This window comes from Phoxinus phoxinus (genome assembly GCF_949152265.1).
Source record: "Phoxinus phoxinus genome assembly, chromosome: 5".
Classification (NCBI taxonomy): Eukaryota; Metazoa; Chordata; class Actinopteri; order Cypriniformes; family Leuciscidae; genus Phoxinus; species Phoxinus phoxinus.
In genome coordinates, this window is record NC_136880.1 from 1,528,762 (window position 1) to 1,543,350 (window position 14,589).

At 46.3% G+C, this 14,589-nt stretch overlaps 1 protein-coding gene across 2 annotated transcripts in view; it reads left to right on the forward strand.

Moving 5' to 3' along the window:
- The window catches only part of pth1r (parathyroid hormone 1 receptor), a 123,075-nt gene that overhangs the window by 86,895 nt on the left and 21,591 nt on the right, over positions 1–14,589 (forward strand). For both annotated transcript variants that reach the window (XM_079611751.1, XM_079611752.1), the window contains exon 4: positions 2,295–2,419. In XM_079611751.1, the coding sequence (XP_079467877.1) occupies positions 2,295–2,419 (125 nt within the window). The remainder of the gene's footprint in view (positions 1–2,294; positions 2,420–14,589) is intronic.

The window sequence follows — 14,589 nt, forward strand, 5'->3', positions numbered from 1 at the left end:
ACGAAAAATAAACGGTTGTCTTTTTAAAACGCAAAGTTGAACACCACAATTTTAATTTGAACTGGCTACACCAACTGCTGCGCAAAAAAGTAAATATCGACGAATTTTCAGATGTTTGTTTAATGACTTTTTTCCCCTTTATTAAACATGTAAAATATTCACAAATTAATATGGAAAACATGTTGATTTTACTGGTTTTCTAAGGCCAAATTAGAACCTGGAATTGACATTTTCCCGCAGTGCTGAATAAGAAGAGCCATTAATATTATTAAACTATTGTTTTCTAACTCGGCTAAAAACATCTCCATCTCCATCTCCGCTGTTAAGCAGATGCGCTTTTAGAGAGAAATGCACCTTTCATACGGATTACTTAATCAGAACAAAATGTATAGCTTTCGATTCGAATTTGTTCGTTTTAAAGTGGTCATTTCAAGCTTTAGCCAACATAGGCTATATTTAGTTTCAGTTCTCGCGCTCCAGTTCAGGGAGATCATGAAAACGCGCCTGATTGTTTTATTTTATTTTACAAAAGCACAACATTTTCTTGTTATTGTTTACACAAATAAAAGTAGTTACAAATAATGTATTATTATTTTCTGTATGACCAGAAATTATAGAGTAGGCTATATTAAGTTGTTTCACTGTTAATAGGAAAATGCAAGTGTTCACGCCCGCGCCTCCGTGCCATGTAGTGCGCGCTCCACACTCCACACATATGCGTCAAAATATTGTGTTTATTTGTGATAATCTCAGCTCTGTATTATTATTGTCTAACCCGTATTATGAATGACATTTGACGAATTGCTTTGTTCCTTTTTTGGATAAAAGCCTCATCTAAATATGTAGCCTAGTAAATGTTATAATGATGATAATTATTATTATTTGCATACACGGACCCCAAACACACCGCGTCTTCTAAGTCAGGTGACTGTAAATGCGCAAAAACTGTTTCCATTGCAGTTTTGCGAAATACTCCTTTTTCGAATTGGCTGAAAAACCTCCTCATGCGAGCGTAAAAACTTTTTTGCGATAAACGAGAGTTTTTGCGAAATTGACGTGTTTCCATTGAGCGTATTTTCAATTCGCAATTTCAATTTACGCAATTTGAAGGGTAATGGAAACGCGGCTAGTGATAAACTAAATAACTCCTAACAAAGATCTGTAGTAGATAGAGAGGAGATAAATGCTTGCACACCAAACACAGAGAGGTCTCTGAAGAAAAAAAAACCTGACGATGCACCTGCGGCTCATCTAATTATAGCCTCGCGTCGCGGGTGCGCGCCGATGACGTCACCGACCGAGGCTATATTACTTCCGGTCGATTCCATCGACGTTTTTACACACTATATTCACAGCAGGTCACGATTAAAGACGTTCCCCAATGCGCTAAGCAGCGCAGCATCGATTGTAGCTTTCGAAAGGGAACTACACGACATTCCTCCCGGGTTACTGACATCACCAACCCTAGAATTTACATAACCCCGCCCCCCGAACACGATTTATAGATTATCATGACAGAATATGCAAATCAATGACTAGAAGATAACTACACATAAACTACATAAATTCATCAACTAACCATTCAGAAATGTCCTGTTGCTTCTTCTCGAGTCTCTCCATCATTCTGACTTCGGATTGAACATAAAAGGCTAAACGTTTTTGAATTTCCAGTGTGTGTGTGTGTGTGTGTGTGTGTGTGTGTGTGTGCGTGCGTGTGTGTGTGTGTGTGGTAAAAGGAAACAAGCTCTTGTAGCTCCGCCTCCTGTCAGCGGCTCATTTACATTTAAAGGGACAGGCACAAAATCGGTGTTTGCTCACCCTCAAAAAGTGACAACTTTAACATGCTATATAAAAATATCTGGGTTTTTTGAGCTACAACTTCACACACACATTAAGTGACTTATTTCACATCTTGTGAAAAGGGCATTATACCGCCCCTTTAACACCCTATTCTAAAAGTGAGGTTCCCTAACAGTGGAAATGAAACCCTAGAAACACATTTCGAGCAGATTTGCTTGCAGAACAGTATTTACAGCGGTGCTTTAGAGATGCATTAATTACACCAGCTAGAGTCCTGCATACGAAGGCACTAATTGGACATCTTGCTCAAATCTGTGCACAGTTATGGTTGGTTTTTTATTGTATTCCTTTAATCAATAATTGAATCCATATTTGTACCACTGTGTGATGCTAATAGGAGCTCTGTAGCTCTCTTCTGTCAGTCTGACTGAGTAAATCAATGTGTGAATGTCCTGAAGACACGACTAGAGGATGTGTGTGTGCTGTGTCTCCAGGACATGCCTACCGGCGCTGTGACTTCAACGGGACCTGGGAACTGGCTTCAAACAACAACAAAACCTGGGCGAACTACAGCGAGTGCGCCAAATTCCTCGCACACTACAACCCCAACCAAGAGCGGGTAAGACCTTTGACCTTACAGTGGCTGAACTCATCAGCTGAACGCTTTTCAGATATGTGGATATAAGTGATCAGTTGGGTAATGTGTTAGGAAGATGTGTCTGCTAAATATCGGCACTCTTGACTCAAAACCTGATTGAAAACGCTCATTTATATTGAGTTGGTTCTAGTATAATCCAGTGTATATTTGTCAGTTTCCTGCAGCATTAGCACAGCTGAGTGAAGCAAGCAACACACACTATAGTCTTCAGTGTAGGCACACACACACACACACACACACACACACTCACACACACACACACACACACACACTCACTCACTCACTCACTCACTCACTCACTCACACTCTCACACACTCACACACACACACACACACACACTCACTCACTCACTCACTCACTCACTCACTCACTCACACTCTCACACACTCTCACACACTCACACACACACACACACACACACACACACTCACTCACTCACTCACTCACTCACTCACTCACTCACTCACTCTCTCTCACACACACACACACACACGCACACACACACACACACACAGTCTTTACGCAATTAAGATGTGACAATAGCTACGTTTCCCGCAAAACTTTTGCGTTATTTTCTAAATGTCGATAAAAAAACGATTGCGAAATGACACGTTTCCAGTAACCGATATTATGCGACTAAAACGCAATTCTTTCCTCTCGTCCCGATAATCATTACAATAATCCTGGCAGCAGATGTTGGTAGGTTTACGTGCACCTCAGTCTCCGCACTAGGCTATGTTTAATGGAAGGAGACGTCGGCGTGGCAAGAAAAGCTTGTGAGCGGCTCATCTGAGGAGTTTCTCCCTCATGTCTGCTCTAAAGTCTTGATAAATCCGGCATTTCTTTGTTGTTTCGGATCCAGTTTTCCTGTAATTATTTCGTCTTTTATAAGTTTAATAGAGAACTGCGTCTTCTGTTCAAACATACTGCATCATCGTTAAAGAATGGTCATGTGACTGGTAAGTACGTCAGGTGACCTGTAAATGCGAAAATGTTTCCATTGCAGATTGTGAAATATTCCTTTTTCAAATTGCCTGAAAAACACCTCATGCGAGCGTAGAAACATTTTTAAATCGACGTGTTTCCATTGGGCTTATTTTCAATTCCCAATTTCAATTTGCACAATTTGAGCGGTAATGGAAACGTGGCTAATGTTGAGCAATTGTGTTGCTTTGGCTCATTTTAAGTAAAGTGTATATAGCACTTTCTTTTCAGTGTATTTAGCCTAGGCTACTTTCATATACTACTTAATTTGGCAGTAATTGCATGAGGCGTACACACACACACACACACACACACACACACACACACACGTATAATGAGGCATGTGTGCACAGAGAGGAATGTCAGTGTCTTCATTTAAATATTGAATATGCAGCATAATTTCAGCACTGTGTGCAGGTGTGTGTGTGTGTGTGTGTGTGTGTGTGTGTGTGTGTGTGTGTGTGTGTGTGTGTGTGTGTGTGTGTGTGAATAAGACACTGGCGTTTGTGTTGACATACCATGTGCAATATTGATGCAGCTGTTTAGTGAATCTGTTTGCATTTTGATTTGTTCCTCACACAAAGTTATGGTGGCTTCAGAAGACATGGGATATAGCTTGGACCAGCATGAGAGGAAATGACTTTTTTCCATATTGCTTTAAGAGGCTAACCACATTGTGTGGACACGGTTCATTAGTCATCGATGTTAACACTGAAGTCTTTTGTTTGTTTAGCTTTGTTTAGATTCATTTCTCTCTCATCTGTGTGCTTTTCATTTTGGTGTAGACGGGTGAAAAGCTGAGCTGCGGGCAGAAATATTTACCATTCAGATGAGGAATGCACATGAACTCAACTCTCAGTGCGAGAGTATTCCAGTGCAGAAGAAGGAGTCCGTTTAATCAATCAGTTCAACAACACTCGTTGAGCCTCTAATCTAAGGGAACGTTCTGGCAACGTGTTTCTCCAGTATTATTTAAACATTGCTCATGGAGCGTTTTTACCGGAAACATGTTTTAAATGCATCTGCTTGTTTCGGAATGTTCAGAGAACATTTAAAAGTAACATTCCAATAGTGTTTGAAGAACGATGCCATGGAACGTTCCCTTAACGTTTCCTAAAAGGTTTATAAAACATTTCAAAAACTGGACATTTTGAACATTCAGGGAAATAACATGTTCATAATGAGAAACACTAGTAAAACGTTTTCAGAACATATTCTTGTTAGCTAGATAATGAATTGGCATGATTCTATAGGGCTTCAGACCTCGTGGCCAGTGACGTCTTCCCATCGTGTTACGCTGTTAACACAGAACCAGGGTTACGTTCACTAACTTATATCACGGTAAAGATACTTGCACACTGAGTCCGACATTTTTGTATTCGTCATTCGGTGGCTCTGAATTGTCAAAACACCTCTCAAAATGCTTGCTACGGAAAATCTAAATAAACGTGAGGTCATATTTATTTTTTAACGTGCGAAACAGTATATCTTGTGCAAGGACCTTAAAAGTATATATCACAACATAATATCCATGTGCTAATGCCTGGTTTTGGATAATCCAATGAGTTAATTTGTTTACAAATGAAAAGTACTCAAGTACTTCTCATTTTACTAAAATAAAAATCTGGATTCATGCTGTAGAAAAATACTGCTTAACTCTTTGTTTTCACTGTTATACAGTAGGGGGCGCTATTACACATATTTTGATTTCCAGATCAAGACGCATGCAAAAACAGGAGCAGAAACGAGCGATAAAAGCGTTGCTAATGCGTTGCTAATGCACATTCTAGTCTTTGGGAAAAAAAGATCAAGTCTTCTCAGCTTTTTGTTCAACGTGTTGCTTCTTTATGATACTTACCCATATTCAAGGGTTGATAAAAAAATTAACTAAGCTAAAATAATAATTAAAGGGTAACTAAACCCCTGGTCAGAGCCTGACTCCACCCACTGGCAATATTTAAAAAATGCTGGAAAAGTGGGCGGAGCCCAGTGGAGGGGGGCGTGCACCTGAGACATGTCTTTCTGTAGGCAAGGGCGTGGTTAGCTGGTACCCTCTTACATCACAGGGTACCACAGCTGCCAATAGGAAAATTCAACTGCAGTAGCCACCGTTCAACCTGAAGAGGGCAGCACTCAGACGCTTTTACACCATATATTGTAGAATTAAAACACTTTATAGCCAAATGTCAAAAAAATTACTTGAATCAATGAACAGCATTAATAAAGCCCCAGACTTACAGATCATTAACTAAAAAAAGTTGTTTTAGGGTTTAGTTACCCTTTAATAAAAAAAATAAAAGAAGAGGCTTTGCTCTTTCTTTTGATATATTGCATGTTCATGTATTCATACAACACAATATTCTGGGGGCCATTACATTTATGTGAAATTATCAAAAACGCTGGCTGTAGCTGGCAACTTAAAAAACAAAAAAAGAGTTAATAGCAAGCTCTTCATTGGATTGTCTTGTTTGGGTTACTTCCTGCGCCATTTAATTATGCTCTCGCATTTAATTATGCTCTCGCATTTAATTATGCTCTCGCATTTAATTATGCTCTCGCATTTAATTATAATAAGGACTGCTTTGCTCTGTGATAGCTTTGCAGATACTGTATATCCACCTCACTATAACCACACAATCTCTACAAGTTCAGACATTTACAGTTCACACATGCTGCTCATATCTCGCTTGTTCACTCATTACCAGGTCAGATGGATCAATTTATTCATAATTCATAACCATTCTCTCACGAAGGCATAATTGGCTTTCTAGATTAGCGTTCTTCTCAGATAAATGGATGTTCACATCTTCAATTATTTTTTAATTTTTTTTATTATTTCCCACTTTTTTTGGAAAATATCTTCCTTTGTACTGTCACATTGAGATTGGAGATCTATATTTTGAGGTCATGCCTATTTGCTTCGAATAGGCGTTTGATGAAGTCCTGAGAGCCACTGCTGCAGTAAATGAAGGATCCACCCATGCAAGTGAAAGCTGTGGAGCAGCGCTGGTTTGGCCATCTCCACTCATGCTAAGTGTTAACAGCTGGCGGATCTCTTGCTCTATCGGCCGCATGGCTCTCTCTAATGCTGGCGCAGCTCAGTCAGTGACTGCAGCCTGAAGTAATCGGCTTTTAAGGCCTCTGAGCTTCAAGACAAACTGTTTCGCATAAGCCATTGAGCAGACACCTTAGTCACAGGGTGTCAGCTTGCTCTCCAAATAAACAGTTGTGCTTTTGACGGAAGATTCGATTGCTTCATCTGCTTTCATGTACACAGCAGAGGATGCAAACGCTCGAGCTTCGAGTTTAAGCCCAAACAGAAATCACACACTGCTGACATGATGTCCATGTGGTGTAAACAGTAGATGCATAAAGAAACCGTGGGATTGTTTCAGGCAAGCTCATAATATAGTGAGTTGAGATGAAGAGCAAATTAAATGGTTCCAGACTTTGAACTAGTGTAAGGAAATGTTGAAGACCATTAGCCTTGTAGATTAACACTAATGCAATGATTTGGCCTGCATAATACAGTCGTTTTTAGTAGTTTCCGCATGATCCATTTGAACGGGAATCATGGGCGTCAGTTTGGTTAGAAATGTGCTGGGGACAGAGACGCTTTCGGAAGTGCATCTTCAGAAGTGCTGGGTACAATGACACAATCATTTTTTCCTCTTTCGCACAGGTCATGTTTTGAAAGAAGATGTCCTGTTGCTTACTAATGTAAGCTCTCCAAGCTACTATGCTCTCCACAGAACATAAAATTTTCATTTTATTAAATTTTTTCTTGTTCGCATTCATGAGGAAAATCAATGTTACGGATGTGACAGTTCTCCATTACGGACGTGACCAGTCTGAAGTCGGCACTAAAAGATGCTTTAAAACATTCACAGACCTCAATCAGAAAGCACAAAGCCTTTCTTTAAAGTGAATTTCGTTTTGTATTAATTGTATCTTCATTTTAATCAATGTTTCATCAACCAATTGCCTGGATTTTAAAGAATAATAAGTAAAGCAGATAATAAATATCACGACGACACGGGCACCGGCGCATGAACGGGAGCTCGTCTCATAAATGAACCGAAACTCAGCATAGCCTACTTGCCTCACAGACCTGAAAAATATATATATTATCTACAGAACGCTTGAAATCATACTTTTAAACAGAACAATTCAAAACTAAAGAAAACGTACTCGGTTACTAACGTAACCTCGGTTCTCTCTAGGAGAGGGAACGAGTACTGCGTCGAAAGAACGCTACGGGAAAGATATTTCTTTGTCGAGATTGAAGCCTAAAATTAATCCTTAATTTTGTAATATTGTAAAACGCTTTTCTGAAGCATACAACCTAGGCGGAGCAATACAGCTCACCCATTGGCTGCTCTGCCAGAAAAGCACAACCTATGCGAGGCCAGAGACGCTGACCAATGAGGACGCTTCGCGCCCTTCTGCGTCACCTCCCGCCCAAACAGGCGTGGCCTAGGCCTATAAATACGAGCATAGCTGTCTAACACGCCGATTTTCGTCAATGAAGCGACGCAGCGTGGGCACGCACGGCCATGAGACGCAGTACTCGTTCCCTCTCCTAGAGAGAACCGAGGTTACGTTAGTAACCGAGTACGTTCTCTTACGTAGAGTTCTCTCGTACTGCGTCGAAAGAACGCTACGGGAACCCTATGTAAACCGCCGTGTGTGCTCTTGGACCGACACAGACACCTAAGGGCGCGCGCGCCCTGGTATACAAGTGCCTACCCCAAGAAGTATAGGGAGAGCGGCTAAAATAGCATCATCCCTTTATAGTAGTGCCTCTTAAGGCATAATAGCATATGTAAATATAGATATATATGAGGGGTAATAGCATGCTCATGGGACACATTGTCAGTGAGTGATGCTTAAACATTGAAGTGACCTGGGCCGCAGCGCAGGGCAGGAACACTTATACATATTAAACATTGAAGTGACCTGGACCGCAGCGCGGGGCAGGAACACTTATACATATTAACATTGAAGTGACCTGGGCCGCAGCGCGGGGCAGGAACACTTATACATAGTCTTCTAGACCGAGAGCAGTTTAGCCTGCAACGCAGGAACCTCTAGGTTATAGAACCTAATAAATATAGACGGGGAGGCCCAGCCTGCCGCCATACAGATATCTTGTAACGAGATTCCGCTATACCAAGCCCATGAAGAGGCCATGCCTCTCGTGGAATGTGCTCTGATGCCCAAAGGGCATTCCAAACCTCTAGATGCGTAGGCTAGCGCAATGGCGTCCACTACCCATCGAGACAGACTCTGTTTCGTTGCGGCTCGCCCTTTGGAGCGCCCGCTGAACGAAACAAAGAGCTGCTCCGTCTGTCGAAAAACAGCGGAGCGGGACACGTAAGCTCTTAATGCCCTGACCGGGCAAAGGGAGCTATTTCCGTCCTCTGAGGCCGGCAGGGCCGACAGGGAGATGACCTGAGCCCTGAACGGTGTGTTGAGGGACTTAGGCACGTACCCATGCTTCGGTTTCAATACGACTACAGAGTCGTTTGGCCCGAACTCCATACAAGAAGCTCTCACTGAGAGCGCTTGCAAGTCTCCCACACGCTTCACTGAAGCGAGAGCCAAAAGAAACACGGTCTTGAAAGACAGGTGTTTCATGTCAACTGAGTGAATAGGCTCGAAAGGGGCCCCTTTCATAGCGTTCAACACTGTAGAAAGGTCCCAAACGGGGACTGAAGGAGGCCTTGGAGGGTTTAACCTCCTGGCGCCTCTAAGGAAGCGGACCACCAGGTCGTTCCTGCCTAGTGAACGGCCAAGCGTTGGATTAACGAACGCTGATATGGCAGCCACATAGACTTTGAGCGTGGATGGGGTTCTTCCCTTATCCAATAGCTCTTGCAAGAAAGAGAGAATCTCCGGTTCTCCACACTGAAGTGGTGACAGACCTTGATCTGAACACCATCCAGAGAACACCGACCATTTGGAAGCGTAGAGTCGTCTAGTAGACGGAGCCCTAGCTTGTTCGATCGTGTCTAACACTCCTCTTGGGAGGTTAGCGGGTACCCGTTTATGGCCCATACGTGTAGGGACCAAAGCTCGGGGTGAGGATGCAGAATCGAGCCCTTGGCCTGTGAGAGGAGGTCTCTCCTCACTGGAATCGGCCACGGGGCAGTACTTTTCAGTCGCATCAAAGCTGGGAACCAGGTCTGATTCGTCCAGTATGGAGCAACTAGTAGTACTGAGCATCCGCTCTCCTTGATACGCTCCAGCACTTGAGGCAGGAGTGAGACAGGAGGAAAAGCATAGAGCGGACGGCGGGGCCAGACTCTGGCCAGCGCGTTCGTGCTCTTCGAAAAGAATTCTGGGCAGTGAGCGTTTTCCTGGTTTGCAAACAGGTCTATTTCCGCTCTGCCGAACGTTTTCCACAGCAGACGCACTGTCTGTGTGTGTAGGGACCACTCTCCCGTAGGAACGTTGTTCCGTGAGAGTCTGTCCGGGCCTACATTCAAGTGGCCTGGCACGTGCATTGCTCTTAACGAGCGCAGGTTGTGCTGGGCCCACACCAGTATGCGTTCCGCTAACCTGAATAGGTTCCGGGATCTCACGCCACCCTGGCGGTTTATGTAGGCTACTACCGACATGTTGTCCGAGCGGACCAGGACGTGGTGTCCTTTTATCCGGGGACAGAAGCGCCTCAGCGCGAAGTCCACCGCCATCATTTCCAGGCAGTTTATGTGCGGTAGTTTGGCCCGCTCTGCCCACTGGCCAAAGAGCGGTCTGCCGTCGAGCAGTGCTCCCCAGCCTGAGGTGGACGCGTCCGTGGACACCACCTTCAGGCTCGAGGAAGTCCCCAGGCTTACACCTGACCGGTACCAGTCTGACGCTCTCCATGGTGTCAGGGCTGAAATGCATTCCTGAGTGACCTTGAGGCGATAACGACCGTGTAACCATGCTCGGCGCGGTACGCGCGCTCTCAACCAGAACTGTAGTGGGCGCATGCGCAGCAGGCCCAACTGCAGCACTGTTGAGGCTGAGGCCATGAGGCCCAGCATTTTCTGAAATCTCCTGAGTGGCACTATGTGGCCGCTGCGGAAGGATTTCGCCATTTGCAGGGTATTTCGCCTGCGCTGTGATGACAGCTGTGCCGTCATAGACAGTGAGTTCAGATCCAGTCCTAAAAAGGAGATCCTTTGACTGGGAAACAGTGAACTTTTCTCCCAATTGACTCTCAGACCTAAGCACTCGAGGTGATCGAGTATTAGTGTCTTGTGGTGAGCGAGTTCTGACGGTGATTGAGCCAGAATTAGCCAATCGTCCAAATAGTTCAGAATTCGAACGCCTCGGATTCTCAGGGGTGCCAGCGCCGCGTCCATGCACACTGTAAATGTACGAGGTGCTAGAGACAGGCCGAATGGCAGGACTGTGTACTGATATGCCCGGCCCTCGAAGGCGAATCTCAAAAATCGCCTGTGACGTGACGCAATTTGTATGTGAAAATACGCGTCTTTCAGATCTATCGCCATAAACCAGTCTCCTCGGCGAATTTGCGCGAGGATAGCTCTGGTCGTGAGCATTCTGAACTTCCGCTTTGTTAGCGTTTTGTTCAGACGCCTTAGATCTAAAATGGGTCTGAGACCCCCGTCTTTCTTCGGTACCAGGAAATATCTGCTGTACAGACCCCCTTCGCTCTGAGCTTGAGATAAAGGCTCTATGGCCCCTTTGCTCAATAGCTTCGCTATTTCGGCTCGAAGTAGATGTGCTACTTCTGTTTTTACCGTGGTTTCGACTTTTCCCGTGAAACGGGGAGGGCGTCGATGAAACTGTAGCGAATAGCCTCTTTTTATAGTCTCTAGCACCCATTCTGAGACCCCGGGAAGTCTTTCCCATGCATCTGCACGTGTGACTAGGGGTTGAATGTAATCTGGGCCCTGGTCGCGAAATGGCGGCGACACGAGAGCAACCGTGTGCTGTAACATGGACGCCGTGGCGTCTGAGGCGGGGGACATGTTTAACACAGTATGCGTCCCGCGCGCGCTCGACTCTCTGAGTTGAGAGAGAGCACGCGGGGCGAGCCCTACGGGGCTCGTTATGTTTGTGAATAAACGTGGGCGCTTGGTAGCGGGCACATTTATAACACCGGGGACACTGTGTTTGTGAACTGACTGACCGTTCGTTAGTTTCGTTTTTACAGAAACCGCGGAACGTGCAGTGTGTAGTGGTTGTGGGCACTGGACAGTGGGCACGCTCACTACATGTAAAGCACAATCGGCATGAGCCGATTTTATGTGTGCAAACCCTGTGTTGAACGGGGCTGTGCTTGTGTGAATGAATGGGCACTGGGTGGGCATTGCAGTTACACACATTACACCATCGGCCTTGGCCGGAACACCAGAAATTAAACTCTTTTTTAGATTTATCTGGGTCGCCGTGAAAACGGCGTTTGTGTGCAGGCAAACGGGCTTTACGGCCGGTTTGTTGGCTGCTAAATACACTGGTACAAACACGGAACTTAGGGCTGTACAAGCGAAAAACTTGGGTGGAAGTCCGGCCGCAGCGGGACCCGAACACCGTCTTTTTCCTAGCAGGGCTAGGATGGCGCCGAGGCCTCGGGCTTGAGTGTGATCTTGGGCCGAGGACCACGCGGTGGCGGGCGGCGTCCGGCGGAGCGAGACCGTGGTCTCTCTCGGGCCTGTTGCTGCTGGGCCGGTGCGGCGGGCGCGGGGCGCTGCTGAGTTCGGGCAGGCGGCTGTTTAGGGCGGCCTGTTGCGGAACTGGAGCGCTTTGGCAGGAAATGTCTCATGGCCTGCGAAGTCTTCTGTACCTCGGCGAATCGGTCCGCGAAGTCCTTCACGGAGGATCCGAAGAGGCCAGCCGGTGAAATGGGGGCGTCGAGGAACGCAGAGCGCTCCGACTCCGCCATTTCAGAGAGAGTCAGCCATAAATGTCTCTCGGAAACAGTAGCTGAGGCCATAATCCTGCCGATGGCGTGTGCGGCGGACTTTGTAGCGCGAAGAGCTAGGTCTGTGGCGCTACGTAAGTCCGGAACACTGATCGCGCCCGGGCCTTCCTCGTCTAGCTTGCAGAGGAGGTTGGCCTGGTGGATTTGAAGCACCGCCATGGTGTGCAGCGCCGATGCAGCTTGTCCGGCGGCGGAATACACGCGGCCGTTCAGAGCTGACGATGTGCGGCAAGCTTTGGATGGTAGGACTCCCTTAGCCCGCCGTCCAGCAGAGGGTGGGCAAAGGTGAGTCGCTACAGCCTCCTCGACCGGAGGGAGAGCGTGGTAGCCTCTGTCTCGAGCACCGTCCACTACGGAGAATGCTGGCGAGGCAGAAGTACGCACTCTGGCTGAAAAAGGCGCCTTCCACGATTTCGCTACCTCTTCATGAAGCTCAGGAAGAAACGGTGCGTGTCTGGAGGGGGGCGCAGCGCGGTCTCCAGAGAGGAAGCGGCCATCCAGCCGGTTGAGTGCAGGTTGCTCGGGCGTCGACCAATCGAGGCCGAGGCTCGACACGGCCTGTGTGAGCAGACGCATCAGTTCTGCCTCGATGCTGATCTTCCCTCCTCTGCGTTCCGGAACAGCGGGGGAGGGGAGGTCCACGGAGCTCGCCCAACCCTCGCTCTCCGAAGCGAGAAGCGAACAGCAGTCATCATCCCCCTCTGATACAGCTTGCTGGTCGTCCTCCATAACGGACAAAGCGGCGTGCTGCGGCTGTTGTCCGTCGGTGAGCGACTCAAGCGAAACGTTGAGAGGAGCTAGCGGCGGTGGCGGCGGCGAGCTCCTCGTGGAGGGAGGTTCCGGGACCCGCTGAGCGCGGCGCTTCTTACGGCGCGGCGCTACAGGGGGCGGTTGAGCAGCTTCGGCGAAAGATGCAAGGCGAGTCCGCAGAGTCGCGATTGGCATCATGTCGCAGTGATGACAGCCGCCATCACCGAGAGCGATAGCTGCATGTTCCTCGCCCAAGCAGGAAACACATAGTTCGTGGTGGTCCCCGTCGATGAGCGCGGCTCGGCAGGAGCCGCAGGAAACGCGAGACATCTTTAAAAAGACACTCGTTGCTCTTTTGTGAGGAAAAAATGTGTGACGCGGTAGGCGAACACACACACAAAACACACACAAAACTGAAAAGGATATTCCACGCCGGAGAAGCGCAGCAGGGAACGGCGGCTGAAGGCGGCGAAGGCGGCGGCTTCAGAAAAGGGCTCGTCCTGCTGAAGTGCTTGTTCCAAACGGCTGTGGCGGCTCGAATCAATCCAGCGATGCGTGCAGCTTCGTTGAATTTAAGAAAATCGGCGTGTTAGACAGCTATGCTCGTATTTATAGGCCTAGGCCACGCCTGTTTGGGCGGGAGGTGACGCAGAAGGGCGCGAAGCGTCCTCATTGGTCAGCGTCTCTGGCCTCGCATAGGCTGTGCTTTTCTGGCAGAGCAGCCAATGGGTGAGCTGTATTGCTCCGCCTAGGTTGTATGCTTCAGAAAAGCGTTTTACAATATTACAAAATTAAGGATTAATTTTAGGCTTCAATCTCGACAAAGAAATATCTTTCCCGTAGCGTTCTTTCGACGCAGTACGAGAGAACTCTACGTAAGAGAACTATGTAATCCATCCGTATGAAATGTGCATTTCTCTCTGCCGCGTTCACTACTGCGAAGATCGCAGATCAGCATCGTCAACTTCATCTTTGCAGCCGACACAGAAAACACTTGTTTATTAATAAACAATTAAAATGTCTCCTTGCTATATTTGACATATTCATAATCATTACTTTTGCCGGTTCTTTGTGACAGCTTTCAGGTGCTTTATTGGCAGCGCCACCCTTACAAGTTTTATGAACGGGTCACCACCGCATCAGCACAGAAAACATGGAGATATTTGTTTTTTAAATCACAAAAAAAAATCGTGATATGAACCGAATCGTGATCATGCTACTAAGACGAACAATGTGTGGTTGATCCTTTAGTCGATGATTGATTAACTGACACAATAAAAGCAATTAAGGATTTTGTGACGAGGAACGTCTGTCCTCGCTGTTCTCAACACAACTTACAATAATCTCTGTTACTCACAGGCTGCTGCATTACTGTCAGGTTCATGTCTCTCCGTAAAACTCTGTTCAACAAAGAATCCACAATAAGATGTACTGAGCAAACAAACAATGCTCTAC